This window comes from Sander lucioperca, chromosome 9 (assembly GCF_008315115.2).
Source record: "Sander lucioperca isolate FBNREF2018 chromosome 9, SLUC_FBN_1.2, whole genome shotgun sequence".
Taxonomy (NCBI): Eukaryota; Metazoa; Chordata; class Actinopteri; order Perciformes; family Percidae; genus Sander; species Sander lucioperca.
Window position 1 is genome coordinate 8,995,081 of NC_050181.1, and position 24,097 is coordinate 9,019,177.

General features: G+C 38.3%; 1 protein-coding gene across 1 annotated transcript in view; it reads left to right on the forward strand.

The window, feature by feature from the left end:
* Positions 1-3,303: 3,303 nt before the first annotated feature.
* The window catches only part of LOC116046225 (corticotropin-releasing factor receptor 2), a 31,232-nt gene continuing 10,438 nt past the window's right edge, over positions 3,304-24,097 (forward strand). Inside the window, exons 1-6 of the mRNA XM_031294503.2 lie at positions 3,304-3,799; positions 3,900-4,019; positions 21,281-21,366; positions 21,941-22,047; positions 22,879-22,996; positions 23,152-23,305. Coding sequence (XP_031150363.1) covers positions 3,499-3,799; positions 3,900-4,019; positions 21,281-21,366; positions 21,941-22,047; positions 22,879-22,996; positions 23,152-23,305 — 886 coding nt within the window. The 5' untranslated portion in view covers positions 3,304-3,498. The remainder of the gene's footprint in view (positions 3,800-3,899; positions 4,020-21,280; positions 21,367-21,940; positions 22,048-22,878; positions 22,997-23,151; positions 23,306-24,097) is intronic.

The following is a 24,097-nucleotide window of genomic DNA, read 5'->3' on the forward strand; positions in this document are numbered from 1 at the left end:
CAGTGTTTGCAGCAAACCTATTGATCAGACACTTAACATTATTTTGAACAAAACACAACTGTAGATCTTCAATATTAACCCTAATATCAGTTCACACACATAACGTTAGGCTTATCGCCGTGGTAACGTTAGTTGTAGTGGGTGCATTTCTATCCAACAAGCTATTAAACAAGCTAGGTAACGTTACATTATATTACTAACATAGCAAACTTTTTGTCATGACTAATTCATTAATTACTTAGTATCATTTCCATTTGAGAAAAGAACAACTTCATCCGATGTTTAATGTGAATAAAACAGCCTTGAACTTACTAGCTACATTCCTGTCACTACCGATGTGACTGTGAGTCGAGTGCTGCAGATCCGATTAATTCCTAACGTACAGCCATAGACTGTATATAAGAATGGACCAACAGATCCCGTTGCTCTGGACGGAGACCAGTGAAGGCCGTTAGAAGCACTTTTCCGGTGAGCGCTGAGCGTTACTGCGCAGCCTCCAACTGAGAGAGACGACGTAGATGTGCCGTGAGCAACCTGTCTGAAAGTTGTAAGTCTTCTGGTAGCTGTGCCAAGAGAAATCTCAATCATTCCCAATCTTGCAGAGACAGAGAGCGTAGGTATATGTAAGGAGATAACATAGGCACAGGCTAATTATTGCTAACTAAAATGCTAGTTAACATTAGTAATTAAACTTAAACAGCTAATGTGAGACGAAACTGCCTGCGCGCTTCTCCTGTACTATACGGTAATTCCTCTACTATGCGACAGTAAGTCGCGTGGTTATGACACAATCGTTAGCCTATTTTTACAAAAACGTCTGCTACGAAGCCATAACGTGAGATACAAGGTAATGGAGCCTTTTATACATTGTTGTGTTTCTTTAGAAATAAACAATGGACAAATAGAGTCTTTAAACGTTTCAGATGTAAAGTTATTCGCTGTCAAAGTGGCGCCAAAATGAATGGCAGTCAATGGAATGCTAACGGGGGGTGATCGCTTTGTAGCATTAAAATGGCGCCATAGGAGGTTCGCGGTCCGAGGAGAAGCTTACCCCCTTGCGTACAGCATGCAGTGGACCAAACCACTGTGAGGCAAAGGAGGGGGAACTCAAAATGTTCCTAAACTTAAAAAGCATTTTTTGGGCTTTGTATTGTTTTACTACTTACACAGATATTTTAAGTATACATCTTAATGTTATTTACAATACACAGCATGGTTTTCTAGGGAGGGACAACCCTTAGATGGGGGGGGTCCTGACCCCCCCGACCCCCCTGGGATTTACGCCCTTGCTCCCATCCTCAGTCCATTAACACAGTAAACACATTAATGAAGTAAACAACGTTGCACAACTCATATTCTTTCAGATGTTTCATACGCAAATGTTTTAACAGCGGCGATGTTGTGTATTGTTTAGGGTCCTTGCCACCACAAGACAAATTGGCATTGCAAATTGAACATGTAGCTGGACTTGAATCGCCTTCTTTTGACTGAAAATACTGCCAAACAACACTTTTTCTGCTCACGAGTTCCATTTTCACTTTCTCACAGCCTACTGCATTGAACGGTCCACCCACGTAAAAACCTTCCCGTAATCAACAGCGGTGACATTACGTCGACCAGCGTTGGCAGAAACCGAACCCCGTCAAAAAGCCCAATATTCGGCCGAATCCGAAGCTGAATCCTGGATGCGGTGAATCCCTGGTTAAAGGTGAAAGCAAATTATCGGACTTATTCTTTCTAAAGCTATTGTCACTGAAGAGTAAAATCCATTGAAAAGGAATGGATGTCAGTGACGGATGAAAGTGTCTGTCATTTGTTCAAATGCTTAAAATTTGTTTTATTTAAGTTTTCCTTTACGGCTATGGCTGTTATGGCTGTGGAAATTATGGCTGTCCTGTCTCGGAGACAAATGTGGAAATAGCATTATGCTGTTTACTATTTGTTCTGTTTACTATTTATTCTCTTTACTTATATGTATTTATTGTTTGTTAGTGTCTTGTATTTTTTTCCCCTATCCCTTGTTGCTGCAATAGTATGGTTTTCCCCGTTGTGGGATTAATAAAGGATTTTGAATCTTTTAATGTCACAAAACCACTTTGGGAGGAAGGTCATTGATGATTATTTCAACAATGGCCAACCACAGCTTGCCTTAACCAAACCTTAAATACAGAGGTTAAGGACTGGGTCATTTCAATATGCACTGACAAAGACCTCAGGTATTTGGTCGTCAAGTTACAGTATGAGGGCTTGTTGCGTCAAAGCCAGAGCCACACATTTTGTCTGAGGTCCAATGATCTCTGATTTTACATCTGCATGTCACATTTAACAGTCAGCTCGTTAGCTTTTGGCTTTCGAAAACCGTACAAGAAGATCAATATAACAAGACAATTCTGATTTTGTCCAATGTTTTTTGCACTATCGGCACATAGTTAAGTTTAGGAATAGACTGTTGTTATGACAAATAATAATATTGCCATGCTGGTTAAGAAGGTGAGTCAACTGAAACATTTGATTATGGTTAGGGAAATATTGTGGCTACGGTTATTAAAAATGACATTAATTACAGGTTTGTGGTGGGATACTAGCACCAGTCTCAGCATTAGATGGATGTGTTAACACCTCCATCCACCGCCCTGGCATCCACACCCCTATTTCCTGCTTTGTCGCATGAATGGCACATTAATTCCTGTGATGCACTGGATGTAAATTGTGAGGTGTAGATTTGTCCAATATGAATTTAATTCCAAAGGATACTTGCCTGCATGTCGTGCTCATAAACATTACCTGGAAATTGGGCACATTTACTAATAGGACACACACAGAGAGTGCACACACACACACAGAGCACACACAGAGCACACATATCAGATATTAAACAGCCTCAGCTGTGTTGTGCACTATCGTGTGATTGATATGGGCTTCTCAAAGCAGATATTGATTTCTTTAAATTACTTTAAAGACCAAAATAGTCAATATATGTTTTGAAATATGATATTCCATAACTTGTTTGACTTAGTATCTTCACAGACATATTCATTATATAACTTTAACCCCCAAAATACAGCCTTTGGAAGTGCTGGATGTTATTTTGTACAGTAATCAACTTCTGTATTTGAGTTTGGTGATAACTAGTCTCATATAGCTAGACCTATTTCCACAGCACATTGTCAGGCTAATGTAGGAAACATTGACATAGGCTATTGTACAAGATAAACAATTGCAAAGTTGTGGCCCATCATATGTTTGCACAGGAGCTGATTCATTGCTTTCTCATATTTTAGGTTTCACAGGCAGGCAACAGGTCCGGGTTATGCACATTTTTATTCTAACACTCACTCACTCACTCACTCACTCACTCACTCACTGACTTCCCCATCTAAAAGCAACGACTTTCCATCCATAAATAACACGTGAGTGGCAGGTGTGATTTGTCAGACAGAGTGACTAAGATCTGGTCAGTCTGGTCTGTCTGCCCATTCACCGGTTTGCAGCGCATGGATGGATGCGCGATTGCGCGGCTCTGATTGGCCAGGCACGCGGCTCCCAGCTGGAGCACTGGGCTCCCTACGTGTCATTACTGTTGTTCCGATTCACAAGCCCAAGAACACCGCTGGACTCAGTGTACCCATCTCTTCTTGGACTTCTAATCTTCCATTATTTAAAGCGGCGGCTCGCACCATGGACGCTACCCTTTATCCGATCTTATTTGGGGAGCTCGGGGACCTAAATTGTAGTTTGATAGATGCTCTCCAAGACACTTTTTTGGAAAACGCTCCATTGTCATTGCTGAGCATTGATGGTAAGATGGAATTGCTTCATTTTTTCTTCATAATGAGAGGTGTTGCGTATTGGATAACGTACAGTAAAGCGTCCGTCTTTTTTGCTCTACTTCCCCCAAGGTTTATATTGCAATGCCACAACCGATGAGATTGGAACCTGCTGGCCGCGGAGCAGCACCGGGAGGATTGTAGAGAGACCCTGCCCTGAGTACATCAACGGGGTGAAGTACAACACAACCCGTAAGATATTTAGCTGTCATGGCAAAAGTTTTCTAAAATTATTTAAAAAAAAATGTAACCCTTGTGTTGATTTCGGGTTACATTGACCCGTTTTAAATTTTTGTTTTATATCAGAGAATATGGGACGTAGAAACGTAGGACGTAGGACGTAGGACGTAGAACAAATTTTTCACAAACTGTGAAAAAAGGCGTCAAAAACGTCGAAAAAAAGTGTTTTTTTCAAGGTTGAAGGGAAGACAACACAAGGGTTAAATACGCACAACACAGCCACGTGTGCTGGCTGTAAAAGTAAGTAGCCTACAATATTATTTTTGGTGAAAATGCAAGCTCTGCTCTTAAAGTAAGGGCTGTTTTTTTTTTCCAATCGTAAGCTGAAGGGATGGTTGTCTGCTGGTTTGAGAGACTGAACAATTCCAAACCCAGTCTGTATCAGCCGTTTTACTCAATGCTGAGAACAGCATTTCACAACTCTCCACCACACCAACAGTGTCATGTGTTATGTAACTTGTGTATTATCATAAGACTGAAGTTTGTTGACACACCCAGAAAAGTAAATTGCAGCATTCCTTTTACAAATTAACATATGAAAATATCTCTAATGCACTGAGCATAAGGATTCTGGGTGTCTTGTTCAAGACTGGATTTTTCATTTAACACAGCTGTTAACTCTGTAATAGGTTCAGTGTCATTACACACACACACACACACACACACACACACACACACACACACACACACACACACACACACACACACACACACACACACACACACACACACACACACACACACCCTACTCTGTGCCTAGACCTCTTACTGCAATGATTCACCCTTTGCTCTGCTGGTGCTAAGTATTAGTTGGGCATGCCTAGTGGTTTGATTCACTTGGTGTGAAAAGCGCAGTTATGTGCCGACGCCTTTTACTGTATGATGTACCTTCATTTGTTGACACCCTTGTGGAATGATGTAATATTTTTGACAGGCTGAGGATTAGATATTGTGGTGAGATTGCAGTGATTACTATTACTGTAATAGCTTTCTAAATTGATCTTCCAATCGAACGATAGGCCTGTCAAATGCACTGGAGTATAACGGCATTTTTGTGATGATATCAATGGCAATACCCTTGATGCTGTTTTAACCGGTATTAGGAATCAAATAGAAAAGAATGAATACAGGAATCAAATGCCGCATATCCACTGCATCGTATGGCTCGACTCTACTCAACTTGCTCTTTTTTGGTTTTCCATTGGCAAAAGGTGTGGGTAGTACCTGGTACTTTTTTTTGGTACCACCTCGGTCGAGGTTTCAAGCGAGCTGAGCCGATACTAGAATGTTGTGTTGCAGGCCCCTGATTGGGTAGAGAGAACAGACCCTAGCTCAACATGTGACTTCCTGCACAAACCCGCCATTTTTAAATATCCTACCGTCAATTGCAACCGCAATTTCTATGTTCACTCGGCCCAGATTTTTTTTAAATGGCACCCACAAAACTAGCCTTATACTAGGCTACGTCATACACTAGGTGACCCCTAACCTTTTTGTACCCTTTTAGTAAATTAAGTCACATTGTTGAACATATTGCATCTTTCAGGTGGAATGACACAGGTGACAGATTTGTTTTGTTCCATTTTGTAGAGCCCATGAGTAAGGTAATTATCAAATCAATATAATCAATATATTTTGCTTGTCCATTAGAGCTCTCAGTGTCATTGCATTTTCAATGAAACAGTATGCAAGTGGTTTCAGGCAGGGAAGAATACAAGGGGATTTTACAGTTCTTTTTACAAGAACAAAACAGTTAAGTTTGACTCCTGTTGTCATTCAGGTCTGATAATGACTCTCTGAACACTGGTCTATCCTACAAGTGTACATTAGTATTATCTGGAAACAGTTTTTTTTGATATAGCCTAGATGTGCACTTAGAGCCTACATACCCAGAGACAACAGATGGGAATTATCATTGTGATAGCGTATTTCTGGTGCGATGCATTTATTGTCCCTGTTTTAAGCCAATGAATGACAATTATAAGCTTTGGTTTCTCCCCTTAAGTCTAAATAACATATGCCATTATGTATTATTTACACATAGGCTAAATAAAGAGAGACCTATCGCTCTGCCCTTTCAGACGCTGTTCTCCTTCTCCTCTGACTCCTGCTCTGCCCAGCGAGCTCGTAAACATTACGCCTGCAATTGCTTGTGGAGCTTTTTAACTCCGAAATTATAATGGATAATTGTGTTTTGTTATTTAAACAAACGATTGAGGAAATAAACTTGTACATGAGTCTATTGAGAGACTTCTAGCTGACAGCGGGGTCTGTGAGCATCACTGGTCAACCGGCGATCGAGCGATCCCAACTGCCACCAACTGGTCAGACTGGAGCTTCTCAAGTCCGATAACATCGGAGCAAATGTGCAATTTGCCATCAATTTTGTAAAAATGGCCATATTCAAACTCTACACAGTTGAATTATTGCGTAAAAAAAGTCTCAGAAATGAATTTAGTGGTGAAATAGCAGACGAAAATTGTAAAAAGTTGTTGGCTGCTGCTACTATGCTACCGATCTAGATTCTAGAATCGATTGCTTTTCCTTGGGTTCCCGGATGTTAACACTCAATTTTAAACAGTAAAGCAGAATTTGGCTGGTTGAATTTGAGGAAGTTGAAAATATATTAGTTGAATTTTAAACACTGTATTTTGCATCTGAATTTGTTATATTGAATTTTTTTACGTTGAATTTTTGATTCTGAATTTATGAACTTAGAAAAATAAAGGTGAAAATTAGTTGTTGACAATTTGAAGAGTAAAATTCAGAGGCAAAAAATTCAGATACATAATTTCAATGCATAAATATGTAGTGCTAGAAATTCAACAGCTTTTTAATTTCAAAATCCGATGAAACAGATTTACTTCCATAAAAGACTCCTTAACTGAAAGAGAGATGGAGCAGGGACCCCCTACTACATATTGTTTAAAATTAACTTGCATATTAAACTGGGCCTACAATAACGTGTGGGTGGCCTAAAGCCGTTATACATACATTTTTTGCATAGAATACTAAGCTATTCAAATTGTTGGCATGGTTTTATTTTTGTAATGTTTTAATGTTTACAATTTTTTATGTTAAACATACATGTGGCACAGTGAATTAATGGAAGGCCTTAGTGACTACCTTACCTATAGGCCAGTAAGCAGACTTTTTTTTTTTTTTTATTAATAATTTGGAGGCCCCCCTGCATTGACTCCGAGGACCCCCTAGGGGTCCCGAACCCCCTGTTGAAGATCCCTGTATTAGTGGACTGTTCCACTAATTCATACTGTACAATAGAGTAGCTTTTACAAAACTCTTATTTGCATAATTCATACTTAACTCACAAGATCCTGCATGTTTTGACATGGGTCCTGAGACAATGGAGTTGAGTGTCTTAAATCTGCTTGATCACATTAGCATCACCCATTCTCAGCGGATAAATACGAAATGTTAAATCACAAAATAGGTCAGACTAAGAATAGAAGACAGCTTTAACATCACACGAGTGTTAAATAAGATGGTGGTCTGAAAAAAACTCACTTTGGCAACAGTTAGTATATGACCTTTGGGACTAACAACAGATTCTCTTCCATTTGCCTCCTTGGAATGTGTCAGAGCTTAACATTTAATGCTACAAGACTGCATATTTGTGTATATTGTGAGTAATCTCAAAGGTTTTCTGTAGTACATTAAAATGAATGGCTGAGTAAGTTTGATGGCAGCACATGCTGCAATTCTCTTAAAAAATCCTGAGGGTTCACAGACTTCAAAGGCCTGTTCAGGTGAGGGGCTGCAAATTCCTTCCGATTTCGTTGAGCATATATAAATATTAATGTGTGCAGTGGCTTAAGAGGTTTATGCATTTTTAAATCTTTCTGTGTCCTATTTCTTTTGGTGCATTTATTCAGCTCTCTGGATTGCTTGAAAAGCACATCACTAAAGTTGAGTCAGAGTTGTTAGATGTGGTTTGAGGTCATTCATTGTATCTACTTTGTCACTATCATGTGATGTGTTTTCTGTCAAGCCTTAGGCAAGACGAGATGTTGACAGCAGTAAGAGATGAACGAAACCTCTGAGGAGACATGCTGCCAGCACAAAGTGTGCCTTTCTAGTAAACAGAGTTTGAATTCAGGATCACTGTTTCTAAAATAAAACTTTATTGATTCTCTTATCAGGATTAATAAAGTCCGAGACATATCAGTGCCACAGAGAGAGGAGCGGAGCTGCTGCAGGGTTGCATGTTGGGGATACAGATTGATGCTTTATTTAAAATCAGTCTGTGCAACATTACCTTGTCATTCGCAGGAAAACTGAACAAAAGCAGTGAATAAACAGAGACCTGTGTCATCATCAGATATGGAAATTGCAGCTTGTTTTTTGTCATTATATGTGAGAAAGCACCAAACCTCTGAAGAAATCCTTCTGCTTGTCAAAAGCTTACTCTTGTGTATTGTCAGCATAACCTAATGATCAATGAAGTTTGATGACTAAATGAGTGCAATAATGCTTTGCATCTTCTTGTCAGTGAGCTGTCATGTCCACATATTTCCCTTGTGGAGGAATAATATGAAACCTGTGTTTCTACCTTAAAAAGGCATGCACTTCAAGACATCAAGATGTTGGGTCTGGGAACTCACCATTGGCAGTGCTCAATCCGAGGGGCGGAATAAACGGTTGTCTGTCAAATTCCCACTGCATGCAATAGGATAGCGTTACAACCAACCAGAGCAACGAAGAAGGTAGCAGAGCTAGTTGATAGATTAAACTTTTGCCGTATCCGGTCGGCAAAGCTCTGAACACATCTTCCTTTTTTGAAGAATGACTTCAGTGCTGTTCTTTGTTCTTTTCTCAAAGAAAAGCTTAACTCCAAGTCTTCCAGCAGCAGCAGCCATAAGCCCGCCCACCGACTCTATACACGATGTGATTGGCCCAGCCAGAGTTTGTTTTTTTCAGCTCGCAAGACAACGGAGAGTTGCTAGACTGACCCTGGCTGCAAATTACATTTGCTGCCACTAGGGTGCGTCTAGATTTCTAGGCTAGCATGCACTGACTCCAATGTACAAAGTGCACATTTAAAGGTGGTTAAAAATGGTTTAAAATTTCCAAACCACAAAACATCTTATTTTAGACACACATCTACTGATGCAATTGACTTCCCATGCACAGTTTCTCATGCAGAGAATCACTCACTTCTGGCTGCTACAACTGGGACTATTTTTCTTTGCAGTGATTTCACAAAAAAAAACTCTGTAAAGTTGCTCTCCTGCGATGAATGTACCTCGCTTTAAATCGTTGATCTACTTCTCCACGGTGAGACTGGGTAAGAGGTTAGTCAGTCAATAAATTTAGGTCAGCATGTGTGTAGCAAACATTTCACCAGCCATTGCACACCAAGTTCCCCAGAGGGTCCAATAAGTATCAGGCTCCCCTGGCAGCACACACCACTAGCTCAGCATCCACACAAACAATACAGTACAAGACTTAAACTGACAATTTTTTAAGCATGTACAATACTCATGGTTACTATTAATGAGAATGGAGCTGTAAATTTTGTGTTTGGATGTCATTTAAATATTAGTCAAGTCCCACTCTTATTCCCTTCCACTTTGTTTCCCTTGCAAAAAGGAATTATACATATATGTGTATGATATGTATTGTCCATCATTGATCAATGATAGTGATATTTTACAAATGATTACCAAAATTGTTACACACATTCCATTGTTTTTTAAGAACATGGAACCCCTCCCAGATTGGCTTTTTCACACATCAAAACTCAATGGACGGACCAGCTTGCTTGTTAAGACCTAAAACCTTAGCAACTGTTAACAGAGGTAACGGTGGATCAATGGTACTGATCAACAACAGTTCTAAATCGTTTTTTGTTTTTCATTTCGTCTCCTTCTGGAGATGCTTCTTCCTCTAGTTTGAGAAAGTTTAAAAATGTGCTTCTGTGCGTTACCTCGTATTTGTAGTTATAGACGTTTGCTAGCAACTTGGGTTTTCAAATAAATTTATGTTTTTCATTCCCCAACCTCCTCCTTATGGACTTTGTGCAGAATGAAGAGGTCAAAATTCCTGAATTAAAACAAAAATTGCCAGTAGGTGTAATCCAGTGCAGCAACAATGTGAGTTGAATTACACATTTTTCACAATAAAAAATGAGACTTTGGACTTCTGTCTTATGGCACTATTATATAAAAATCCACAGACTGATACAAATGAATTTTAATTTTTTATAGCAGTGACCTGCTATAAATGACTTTGATAAAATCCTTATGTAATGTGACAGAATACCTTTGCTTTTTAGCTGTGTAATGTGGTATAATATGGTCTCATTATCCAGACATGCTATCTTCCATGTTTGGCTTGGTAGTTTCTCTCAGGGCCACATAGGCTACTTGTATCACACATCCTTTAGCTAATTTTCGCTCACCAACTGACTTCAGTACAGCTGTGAAGTTTGACAGGAAACACATGGGCAAGCATTTAAATCCATGACCTACAGTACAATTGTAGTTATTCCTAATGTGTCATGAGGAGAAACAGGAAAGCTTGAGACACTGCTGTGAGTAAAAGTTTACCCAGCAACTCCTCCTCAGGCTCTGTTGGCCTGTCTGCTACAGTGGTCATCACTCAAGGCACAAGGCCGGTTGGAGAGTTGCAGTGTTCACTGCTAAACAAGAGGAGATAGGCTGACAGTAACCCATACTCCCTTCCATTGCAATTGTTCACGGTGTGATTTTTAGATGACATGTGCAGTGAAGCTACTAGTCAAGCTTGTATCCAAACCTTTAGTTGTTCAACCATCCAAATGATCAGACTGGAGGTTGAAATTATCAAATTGGATTTTGAGGGGCCTTCATTTATTAGTCAATCAAGAGAAGATTAATCAGCAGCAATGTTGATGAATGTTTATTCATTTTTAGTAGGACTGGGCAATATATCGATATTATATCGACATTGATATATGAGGCTAGATATCATCTTAAATTTTGGATATCGTGATATGACACGAGTGTTGTCTTTTCCTGGTTTTAATAGAATAGAATAGAAGATACTTTATTCATCCCCGCGGGGAAATTTGAGGCTGCATTACAGTAAAGTGATGTAATTTTCTGACTGTTCTAGCTAGCTTCTCTATTATTTGCCTTTACCCACTTAGTCATTGTATCCACATTATTTGTGATTATTTATTAAAACTATCATTGTGTTAATATTTTGTGAAAGCACCAATAGTCAAACCTACAATATCGCCAAAATATCGATATACTGTATTTGGTCAAAAATATCGTGATAATAGATTTTTTCCATATCGCCCAGCTCTAATTTTTAGACACTCTAGCTACATGGCTAGAATAAACATGGCCAATACTAGCTGACATGAAAGAACAATTAAAACTTGCCCAATTGAACCAAATTCCTGAAAAAACTCTTTCAATTTATCTCTCGTAGATGGGTTAGATGGCCAAACCGACTTGTCCTATTTCCAGTTAGCAACCTCTACTTCTTCTACTCTGTTTACTCCCGGCCTTTAGCGCCAACTGCTGTGGCCTAGTTTATCTGCTCCAAACAGTTGGTGGAAACACGCTAAATTTGCATATCTTTTTGCAACATTTCAAAAGTTAGCTTTAAATTCGCTTGACAGTTAAATGAAAAAACATAAATAGTTCTTAATGAGTACACATCCTCACCTTGCACTGTGCGTCATGCCTCTGACATGTTCTCCAGCTGGGGTCATACACTTAATTGTATGCCATGACCCCCACAACCTTTAAAATAAGCATATTCGAAAAACAAACAAAATCTTTACTGAGAGGAATAACAGTTGTATAATGTAAGTCCTCTCTCTCGCTTTCTCTCTCAATCAATTTCAATTCAATTTTATTTATGGTATCAAATCATAACAAGAGTTATCTCAAGACACTTTACAGATAGAGTAGGTCTAGACCACACTCTATAATTTACAAAGACCCAACAATTCCAGAAATTCCCCCAAGAGCAAGCAGTTAGTGCGACAGTGGCGAGGAAAAACTCCCTTTTAGGGAGAAACCTCGGACAGACCCAGGCTCTTGGTAGGCGGTGTCTGACGGTGCCGGTTGGGGGTGTGATGAACAGTGGCAATAATAGTCACAATAAAGATAATGGGACTATGACTAGAAATAGTAGTTGTAGTAGTTCATGGTGTAGCAGGGCACAGCAGGACGTTACAGGGTGTAGCAGGGCACTGCAGGGCTTGCATGTTCCAGCCGACTGATTCTGAAACCCAAACAAAACTTGCTCCCTTCCTTTGAATTCAACTGAGGAAAGCTGCTGTCTTTTCACTTTCAATTCTCTTCTTCTAGAAAATAATCACCCAATTAGACACCTGAGGATGTTTAGATCCACCAATGTCTCTAATGGCTATACAACCTCAGGGCAGAATCAAGTAAGACCATAAAACCTATGTCATGTATGTACACCATGCTCCTTCCTGTTAGTTAATTTATAAAATTCAATGAACCATGTCAAGTGTAATGATAGTGCCAGCCATAGTTCTTTCCTCCCTCCCCTCACAGGGGAAATAATTGTTCAGGTCAAACTCTACGATTGACATGTTACGAGACATGTCAGAAACAGAATTGAAAAACAGAAATTTCACAAAGGTGTTTCGTAACCTCAAATTGTCTGCTGACATCCTACTCAAGATGTGTTTAAATTTGGCCCCAAAACTGAACAAGCTATTCTTTGTAAAATGGTATATTTTTTTAAGGTTGCTCAGTCTCTATTTTGCTTCAGGAAATCGCCTCTGCAACACATCAGAACAACGTTCCCTGATCCAGCTCACCAAGTCACAGACTGCTGGTTTGTTCCAAGTCCTTCAGAAAATGTCAAACATCACTCCCTACACGACAATCTGTGACAACCCACAAGGCCAAAATAAGTGTTTTGCAGTAGTTTCTGCACGGGAAAGTCACCGGACGCCACAATCTTCTGAACATCAGCCATACTGAGAAATACAGAGTTTTTGTGGAGCTCACAGTCTTAATTAGCTTTGTAGCAACTCATTTGGCAATACCTTGAATGTAACGGACGTTCATTAATATCAAAAAGCATTACGCATTAAAGCATTAAGAGACATAATCAACCTTGTTTGCAGTTCGAGGTGTCCTGTCAACAATTTTACATACGTCTCTTTTTTAGCAGTGGTCAATGGGGAAACTGTTTGGACCACGGGGATTTTTGGTTGCAATACCACGAGTGGCCACTGAAAAGAAAATTGGCAGCAAGGCTGAGTGGCAGCTCCCTATCCAGTTCAATAATACATCCATGGGCTGTAATAACGCACAGCGGTGCTTTCAGCTTAATGCTAACATCAACATGCTAACACGCTCAAAAAACAATGTTAATATGCTAATGTAAAAAATGGTATTATTTACCATGTTCGTTATTTTAGTTTAGTGTGCTAGCATGCTAACATCCGCTTATTAGCTTCTCTCTGTTTTAGATCATTGGAAAGTGGATATCTTTGGCTTTTGGACAATTGGTCTGCCAAAATAAGCAAGCAATTTACAGACCTCACCTTGACTCTGGAATGAGTCTGTACAACAATCCATCTAATAGCCTAGTTGTTGAGATATTTCAGCCTAGACCAAAAGTATACATACTGTATAAATTAAAAATGTTTTAAACTTTACCCTTGCATTTCTCTGCATCCCAGAATTGTACATTTTACCAGTCAAAGTGGAAAACAGAGAGGAAATGCACATGCATGTACGCTAATATATGTTAAATAATGGATCATTATACAAATGGTTACATACTCACGAGAACATTGCTAGAGTACAACAATCAAGAGGTATTGCATACAGAGTGCATTTGAGACTAATCTTTTTACTTTACCACTGATGCATGCAATCCCTGGTTTATAATGGAGCTGTCACTTATTAACATATTCTATACCTGAATGATTTTTTGAGTATTTGCTTCATTTGCAAAGATCTATGGATGACATAATAAACCCATATTGGGTGAATAAAAATGTTATGTCCCTTGGGTCGCAATGACATAATTTAAAAGATTTGTTTAGGTATTTTGAGTTACTGTATCTCAAGTTGTTTCTAGTTTAACATACAGATATTACTGTAATAACATTAAGCTATGACTTTGCAGGTGTCTTATTGTCATATCTTCCTTTTGGGACACTTGAAATAGTGAGAGTATGATTACACTGATAAGAATGTGTGTGTGATTGAGCTGTTTTTTACATACTGTCAGCTGGCTTCTCTGGCAGTTTTCTTTGTTCTGCTTGATCCATTTATTCATGACTTGACTTACGCCAATTCCAGAAAATCTATTATGAGGGTTATACATTAAAATCGTAATTGTTCTCGTGGTTTCTTGGCCTTTTAAAAACTGTGTATTAACGCTTATGTCAGGAACTGCAGCATTATACAGATGGGAAACTGTAGAGCTGAAATTAGGGACCATTCAGAACGTGAATGCAAAATAGCCAAGAGAGCTTGTCAGTTTTTGTCAGTAGCTTTCTCTTTGTTTATCATTCAAACCAACTATTTACATCTAGACTGCCTCCAATTGAGTGTAAAACCACCTTAAAAATATATTGCCCAGTGAGCTCAATAGCTTTCTCTCTCATTTCATTTTCTTTACATAGACACTTCAGATCAACTCAATCAATGATGAAAATGATTTCTCATACATTTTTTGCCCTCCTTGTTTGAACGACAAGGGAGTTGCAAAAGCCACTGGGAGAAATGTAAGCATCCAAAAGCAGTGAAGTGAACATCCGTGCTGACCCAGCTGCACACTTGCTCCATCCTGAAGACAAACTGCATGAAAAAAACCCATGTTTTTCAGGACACTTACCGAGTGTGGTCTGGTACAGAAAAAATATTTTTCTTTTGAGGATTTAGAATTTCTTTTGCTTATTTGCTACTAAGTTTCCAAGGGATTTATCCCTGCACTCTCTATGCAGCATGGGTTTAGGACAAAGACATCATGCCACTGTACAGAACTGTATGTCACTGCAAAGGATAGTAGCAGCAGGTTAGCCAGGCAAGCAGCCAAAGCATTTAGACTAACCCCATATGTCTTTTGTTGATTGGCTTAGTGGTGGTTGACCTGAGCTTGTGAGGTTGGGTGGTCCGTGCCGGTGTTCCATGTTCTCAGTCACCCTAAGAAATGTCTTTCTTTAAAGACGAGCATGCCTCTGAGGCATGCTCAGTCCCTCTGAGAAAACAGTTTTTTTTATACTGTACTCTGGCAGTTCTGCCTCGTCTTCTTGGCTCTGATACAAATGAGGACTTGTTCTGTTATCCAACTCAAAGATGACAAAAACGTTAGTTATGCTTCCAATATGTATATTAAACTACAAGAAGCACCTACAGTAGACGTTATATTCTGAGCAAAAACATTTCAGTAACATTTCTGCACAAGCCACAGATGTGCGTGACACAGAAAAAGCTTGAACCTCTTCCCTTCCTCCCCTTCGGCAGTTCCCTTTATAGAAACCCTGAGTGCGCGTCAAAATTTCTTTTCGGGGAAAAGATGACAAAACAACGATATTCAGCACAGTTTGATTTCTAAACTTTAACATGTATTTCATGTGCATCTTAATGCAACAACTTACTTTCCCAGGAACAGTTCAAATGACATAATTAGATGCATAAATAATCTCTGAAAACAAATTATTATTTTTAATAACAGGCATATCAATTTAGCTTTTTAAGCAATGATGTGCTACTGGTAGATGTCAGAAGAAATGCATATCTAAAAAATAAAAAAAATAAAATAAAAAATGCCCAGAGCAGAGTTTAAATACTTGATGATGTATGTGTGTATATGTTATGGCTATATTCTGGGCTTTCAGTACCTCCTCAGGATACACCTCCCAGAGATGTATTTTAGGTAATCCAGTCATTTTTGGAGCGTGTGCTGATAATGCCAAATAGCCAGGGACTTTGTTTTGCTTTGAAAAGGATCAGCACCTCTGACAAAATGTATAACAGAGTAAATGTGAGAAGGATGGGACAGTATGTTTTTGTGAAGTGGTTTAGCTGCCGAGTCGTGTTTGATCAAACTTGGGTCAATCAAGGGCTTGGGAATGGTTTCATTTTAACGTTGTGATGTTGGCATGTTTGTGCTGACAATTTAGACTTACTGGAGACTAACGCTTTACAATCTGAACCACAGGTCATTTGGGCAATAAATATGTGATTTTAGGAAACTGGAGGCAGTCGGAAAATTTCTCTCAAGATAAAGAACAGTTTTAGTTTTCCATTAAACTGCTCAGAGAGAGTGTCTTCTTCCTCCTTTCATATGTTATTTAATTCTCTATAAATAGTAATAAACACTTAGGACAAAAAAAATCCCTTTAAAAAAGGACACTTTTGCATCGAAGACAAAAAGGGCAGTGGAGGTCACTGAGACCCACAAGCAAAAACAGATAGGAGTTGAGATGCAAGCCCCAAATTGGTAGCCATACTGACAATTTAAAAGAACTGTGACCCAGAAACATACATTTTTTTAAAACAGTTTCAGACAATTACCAAAAATTCAGTTCTTTCTGTGAGTGGCTCCCCATAAAAAACTTTATTAATGGAAGAAGATGATACTTTCTAATAGCATTTCTAGCGTTCATAAATTTCAACACACATTTCCCAAAGCAGCTCTTAAGAGTGAATCCATCCGCTTGCCATTAAGAGCTTCTGAATATGGCTGTCTGGGGTGCTTAGAAGGATACTGAACATTCTTTAAAGTATAGCCGTTCTGTATTAACAATACATAAATCACAAAGTGTAAAACGTAAATGTAAACGGTTTATACTTAGAAGTAGTAGTTAGTAGTGGTAGTTTTTAAAGACAGATTTGCAGTTGTCCTCCAGTTTCAATTTCAAATGGCTAGAAGGACATGTTGCTGAAACTGGCTCGCATGTGCTATCACTCAACTTCAAGACATTGTAGCCTTTCATTTTTTACTGCATTTTGAAACTTACCTGAATAGAAGGCCCCCAATTTTACTGACTATTTCACAAAACAGCAGCAGCAGCTTGGTGCTTTGAGGAGGTGTGCAGTAGCAGTCATGTCATATTTAGTATTTTATCCATCCATCAGGAAACCAACCTCTTGTCTCAAAAATAACACAAAACTAAAGAGAAAAATGACAAACTAAATCACAGACCAATCAAATGGCAGACAAAGAGGACAGGCTTACACAACCTTTAAGTGAAAAATGTTGTACTGTATTATTCCTGTGGCGTGTTTCAGCAGGTCCCATGGTTGATAGTACAGCAACAATCAAATGAAAGAAACAGGTCAAGCTCTGCAGCTGTGAAGACACAGACCATTTGATTTGCCTTTCAGATTAGTTCTGAGGAATCTATCACACATTTATAACACAATAAATAACTCAATGTTTTTAATCCCCAATTGAAGTGCCACTTATGCATTACAACCAATGCACGCTAAAGTTATGTAATAAGAAGAACCTTTCCCCATTTATCTCGACAAACAAGCTTTCAATCTTCCAATCCTTGAGCAATCATATGGTGTTTGTTTGCATGTATGTATTTGTGCATTCAAGAAAAGGAAGTTTGGCAGGGTGGTTGGCAGAGGAGGTGGACAATGTTGGCATAGAGTAAACCAGATTTTGAGAATGCGTTGAAATGCTGTACCCAAACCCAAGAGAAACCAAGAGAGTCATTTAGTGAATTTTTTTTTTTAACTGTGTAAACATAAGTGTAAAAAAAAAAATGCGAAGAGAATAGCTTTATCATGCGTAATGCACAGATGGTTAGTCAGCTGTCCCTGCACCAGTGCGTTGAATTAGTCTTGCCTCCGTGGAATAGCTCACAGGGGCAAAACTCACAACCTGCTCCCCTTTCCTCTATTTTCTGCAACATCACTGCTTATTTCACAACCACAGTGTGATATTTGCCTGAAGAGAGGAGAGAACTTCATCTGGAAATAATATTAGCTCAGTCAACTTCAAGTTTCCGTATTATATTTTGCATGATTTTGTTTCCAGATATAATATGTCTCAGGATGAGAATAGTGTTCTCCATCATGATCTGTCTTCTTTTAGAAAAACTCAGTAACACTATATAATAGATCACATTTCAAGGGTTTATGAGTTGTAACTAATGGCTTTATTAATAGTTGATAAAGTATTTACTAATATGGTATAAAGCTAAAAGTGTTATAAAAATGATAAATACGCATGATGTATTAATAAGAACAATACTTGGGTTGCCAGTTTGTGAAAAATGTGTTTCGACTGATTTTGTATCTAGTCTACTCTGTAATAAATGTTGGTAATCCATGAATAAATAGGTTTCTCACTTCACCATCAGCCAACAAGTCTGCAGATATAAATGTCAAAGGGTAGGTTAATTGTCACGAATAGGGTTTTTACAAAATCCATAGTTGTTAAAGTGCCCATGTTATGCTCATTTTCAGGTTCATGATTGTATTTTGAGGTTGTACCAGAATAGGTTTACATGGTTTAATTTTCAAAAAACACCATATTTTTGTTGTACTGCACATTGCTGCAGCTCCTCTTTTGACCCTGTGTTGAGCTCTCTGTTTTAGCTACAGAGTGAGGCATCACAGTAGCTAGGTAAGGACTACTAGCTAGAAGCTAGCGCTGCTAGTGGTTAGCCACCTCGTTCTCAATGGCAAAACACTGCTACAACACACACGAGTTCACCCTAATCTACAAAATAAATTGTATAGAACTACTTACATGTCCCTCGTCTGCAGGTATTCCACGCAAAGTTGGAAGTGCGCCCTCGTTTAGAAGAAGTCTCCCGGCTAATCCTGCCTTGTACTGACTGAAGTTGGAGAAACAGCTAGCTGATGTGGTATTAGCTACAATGGTTAGCACACACCAAATGTTTCGGCCGATGATAGCCCTACCGATTTTGACCAGCTCACCCAGAGACTGAAGGCAGGACACATTCAGAAACCCGTATCTCACTCAAAACAGCATGGATGGTTTTTTTTTCCAAGTTTGTATGGGTGTGGAAGCACCAGAGACACAAAAAACACCCCAAATCCCCCAAAAAAGTGTTTTGTTTCATAATATGGGCACTTTAATGATGAAATATAATTTACAATGCTCTGTGGCTATTTATAAGGTCAGAGGTAAAACACTGGAGGGGTCTTTCTGAAAATGTAAAGAGCTAAGAAATAAACTAAGTGCCATGCTGGTTAAACATGCAAAACATTAGGCACCTGGTTAGCTCACCTGTTAGAGCAGGCGCACATATATAGAGGTTTACTCCTCAACGCATAGGCCGTGGGTTTGACTCTGAGCTGCAGCCCTTTGCTGCATGTCATTCCCCCCCTCTCTCCCCTTTCATGTCTTCAGCTGTCCAATACAAATAAAGGCATAAAATGCACAAACAATAATCTTAAAAAAAACATGCCAAACATTGTTCATAACTTGGCAACAAGTTGATCTTATTTTTACCTATCTATAAAGATCAGAAAATATTTATAAACTGTTAAGACAGAAATTAGTTACAGCTGATAAACTCTTTATATGGATATGAATTTCAATACATGTACAGTACTGTTTATACAAAAAAGAAAATGTGATTCCGTAATAAAATATAGTGTCAAAGAGCTCTTGATTCAGCGTTTTGTGGAGTGAACACAAAACAGGTGGTCTGGGGGTTCTCTGCCAGAAATTTTTTATCAATTTGAATCCCATTTCCTGCATTTCTACATACATTTGTAGGGACTATGGCGATACAAAATCCAGGAAATAATTAAATTGATTATGATGAAATTATGCCAGAAAGGATAGAAAAATGTCTTACTTTCTTTATTGCTTAAAATAGGAGCCAATCACCGAGACTTATAAATAAAATAATATCAAATGAATTTGAAAGTGGGAGGGACACAAACAGGATTTGAAAGTGCTTTAGTGATTTAACCGATTTAGATTTGCAGTAACTCTGTGCTCTGCGCTAAACAGCTCCTACACTAAACCTACTCTATTCTAAACTGCTGAGAATTGGGATTTTCCTTCATGAGCAGCGCAAAGCATTGCCTTCTAAGTGTTGCCATAAGTCAACTCCTTCTGCCACAAGCAGTTTTCTGCTTTCTGCTCTTCAAATACAAATGTCACATTACGTAACATTAATTTGAATGCAAAGAATCGTACTTTGCTGCTGCTACTTTTTGAAGAGTCGCTGTCGGCCAGGGATGTCAAATACACGACCTGCGGGCCAGAACAAGGGTCCAAAACACTGGATGACTTTGCAAGTGTGTAAATTGTAGTAGGTCTTTCCAAATTTTAAATAAAATTCATTACTATTCCTACTGGTTCCCTGGGAGTTGTGCTATCCTAATAAGAGTAGCAGACCCTATACTAATATACTATTATAGACCCATGTGCTTACGTAGACCCGTGCTGCGATCGGACGCGTTTGGACAGGTTAATACAAAATGTAATAAAAATGTAAATAAAACTAACTAAGTCCCCATGACACGAAGGACAATACAAGGGTTGACTAATTTTTAATTTGCAAAGCATTTATTTGGAGTTGAATATCACCAGCAATCTATTTTTTTAATATATTTTTAATAGTATAAATCACAGTTGAAGCTTTTGACAACAAACTCATAATTGATGTGAGTTTTCATACACAATAATACAATAACCTACATACAGTAAATGATGTGTATCTTGGAAGCAGAGTGGTTTAAATTATGACTTTGTAAGTGTCTGGTCATAATAGAATAGAAGAAATTAACTTTTTCACATGCATTGCTGCTTTTTTCCCACACAAGTCTGTATACATTTCTCAGTGTTAAAGAGATAAAGGGCCTTCTGGATGTGTGGTGAGGAACTGCAAAATGACAAATTCAGTTCAAAGTTGATTATAGAAAGTGGGCTTAAAAAGATATGCAAATGAACTGACAGAGTAAGAGGCTTTGCATTTCCTCACCATGAATAAAAATTGTATTGCTGAGTTGGTTTTCTGTAACTCAGACGAATAGAAGTGACTGAGCTCTAAGGAATGACAGGGATGTTCTTGCTTACCCATTTGGCAAACACTTTACTATAACCTTGCCCTGCTCTAGCACGGACTCAGCTGAATGGTGTAATCTTAGAGATTAACAAGTACTTTAAAACATGATCAATGTTTGCAACAATGCAACACTTAATACTTATTACTCATTGTTTTCTCATCTGTCCTTCTCACTCTTTTCTTGCAGGGAGTGCTTACAGAGAATGTATGGATAATGGGACATGGGCATTGAAAAGCAATTACTCCAATTGTGAACCCATTTTGGAGGAGAAGGTTAGTGTGACATCACAATCCTGTTGTCCCTCATTCTGTAAGCAATCTGTTAATAAATAAATGCTTATCACAGCTTCTCATCATAACAGTAATGGCACACAGGGAATACCAATCAGATCTAGCCAAAATAATGTGGTGTTTTGATTACTTAACGCTTATTGAATTGAATTTAGTTTTTCTACGAGCTGTACTGCAGCTAAACTGTTTAAACGTTTGTTTCCAGACGACTTAACAAATATGTAAGTACAGTCTTGCCTGTGTCCGTATAAGCAAAGCCCGGGGCCAAACCGTAAGACTGATGTATTGCATGTAATGAGTTTTGGCCTGATTACCTCACATCATGTCTCCTAATTATGTGTATTTCTGGGCCTTGCTCTATTTTCTCAGATAATTTGAAGCCATGACATCTGAAGTTCTTTCTCTCACTTTAGTTACACCTCAAAAGAAAGAAGCCTAGATAGATGAATAGATACACCCCGTTTCTAATTATGTCTTTTAGTATTACTAACCTCTTCCCTTTGTGTTCTTATCCAGTAGTTGCATTCAAAAAGTAATTCACGTCTTGTTTTTACAGAGAAAATATCCAATGCATTATAAAATAGCGCTGATCATCAACTACCTAGGTCACTGTATCTCTGTGGGAGCTCTAGTCGTGGCCTTCATTCTCTTCTTGTGCTTAAGGCAAGTACAGAAATAGTCCCTATCTAAATGTGTCCTGTATGCATGAGACCTCATAGAGGACAATCAGGGAAATTCACGTAATGTGCTCGGACTGCTTATCATTAGCTCGCTTATGTCAAAAGAAATGATCTCTGCAGTTTGGCTCAGCTGGAGCACTGAGAAAGACATGATAGACATTTTTAACACTTTCTTCTTAGCAGTCATACCTTTTTATGTCCTGGTTTAAACACACGCACACACACACACACACACACACACACACACACACACACACACACACACACACACACACACACACACACACACACACACTGCACACACTGCACACACATTGCAGATATTAAACAGCTGCTGTGTTGTGCACAATGGTGTGATTGATGTGGGCTTCTCAAAGCAAATATTGATTTCTTTAAATTACTTTAAAGACCAAAATAGTCAATATATGTTTTGAAATCAAATCTCTTTGGATATCATGGAACAATCCAAAACTACTTAGTGATTCCCCACATATGTTTATTGTTGGCACGTCCATGAATTTCCATAGAAATCATATAAAAACACGTTACTCCTCATAGTTTCAGTAGCCTACTGAAACATGTACATCCATGGCTACAGTGCAATAAAGTAAGTAAATTGAGAAAAAAATTATTGGATAAATGAAATGATGTAATACATAAATGAACAATGTTTTACAGACAGTTTGCATGTAATATTGCAGCCTCTATTTGTTATATGAATGGCCAACAATTTATGGACAGTATAATAAAAGGCCAATATTATTCAGCCCTAATCTCACTTTAATTTGATAATAAGACATTCCTTTTATTATAGGAGCATACGATGTCTTCGAAACATCATCCATTGGAACTTGATCACCACGTTCATACTGAGAAATGTTATGTGGTTTTTGCTTCAGTTGATTGACCACAATATTCATGAGAGCAATGAGGTAACAGCATTGTTTTACAATATTGTGTACTGCATGCACTAACTATATAAATCCATTAGACATTATTAAAAGGTTAAGCTACACACAACTTAATATCAAGTATTTCTGTTGCAATTTACTGAGTCTTGTGTTGTTGTTGTTGTTGTTGTTTTCAGCCTTGGTGTCGATTAATTACAACAATATACAACTACTTTGTGGTGACAAACTTCTTCTGGATGTTTGTTGAAGGATGTTACCTACACACAGCCATCGTAATGACTTATTCAACTGATAAGCTCAGAAAGTGGGTCTTCCTTTTCATCGGCTGGTGTGAGTATGTCTATGTTGAAAGTGCATTAGTAACACTTAACTCGGTTCTTGGCTCTGCGTGATTCAGTTAGGTGCACTTACAATATTTTGAATCTTGAATGAACATAGTAAATGGCAGTAGAAGTGTTTATCTTAAAGCATGGATATGTGTTTTCTGGTATAACCTATTCCTAGTTTTTATAATAGTTTTTCTTATGGAATTAAAATTGCAGATACAGTATTAGAAGCTGAGTTGGCCAGGTCACAAAGCCCAATTTAAAGTCCAGTTTAACTTGATACTTTCTGGCCATTTTGTAGATTGATATGTATTTTGTGTTTATTGACTCCAAATCAAGATAATGCATTGTGTTTCAAAGCTAATTCTTCTGCCTTGGACACAGTCAAAGTCCATTTATTAGTTATTAATCTTGATCTTCATTAGCAGATTTGCACAGCTGTCATGTTCAAATTTCCATAATTACTGATATACTTTACATATTTTGGATTAACTGAGTATTTTTGACATAATAATATATGCTTACATACTGTACATTGAAGATATTTGTAAATATCTGCCCAAAATGATCACTTTCAGAATTTGATATATTGTACAGATTTAAATTAAAACCAGATTGTGAAACAACTGAACCACAGTGTAACGTTGCATTTCTCCCCATTTCAAAGTAAACCTTTGCTTGACTGAAAGCACTTCATGTAAAGTCTTGAAGCGGAGGGAGACCTTTTAGACTCAATATAAGGCTTTAAGTTCATAAGAGAACAGAGCTGCAGTGAAGTGTGAAAAATGTCATTTTT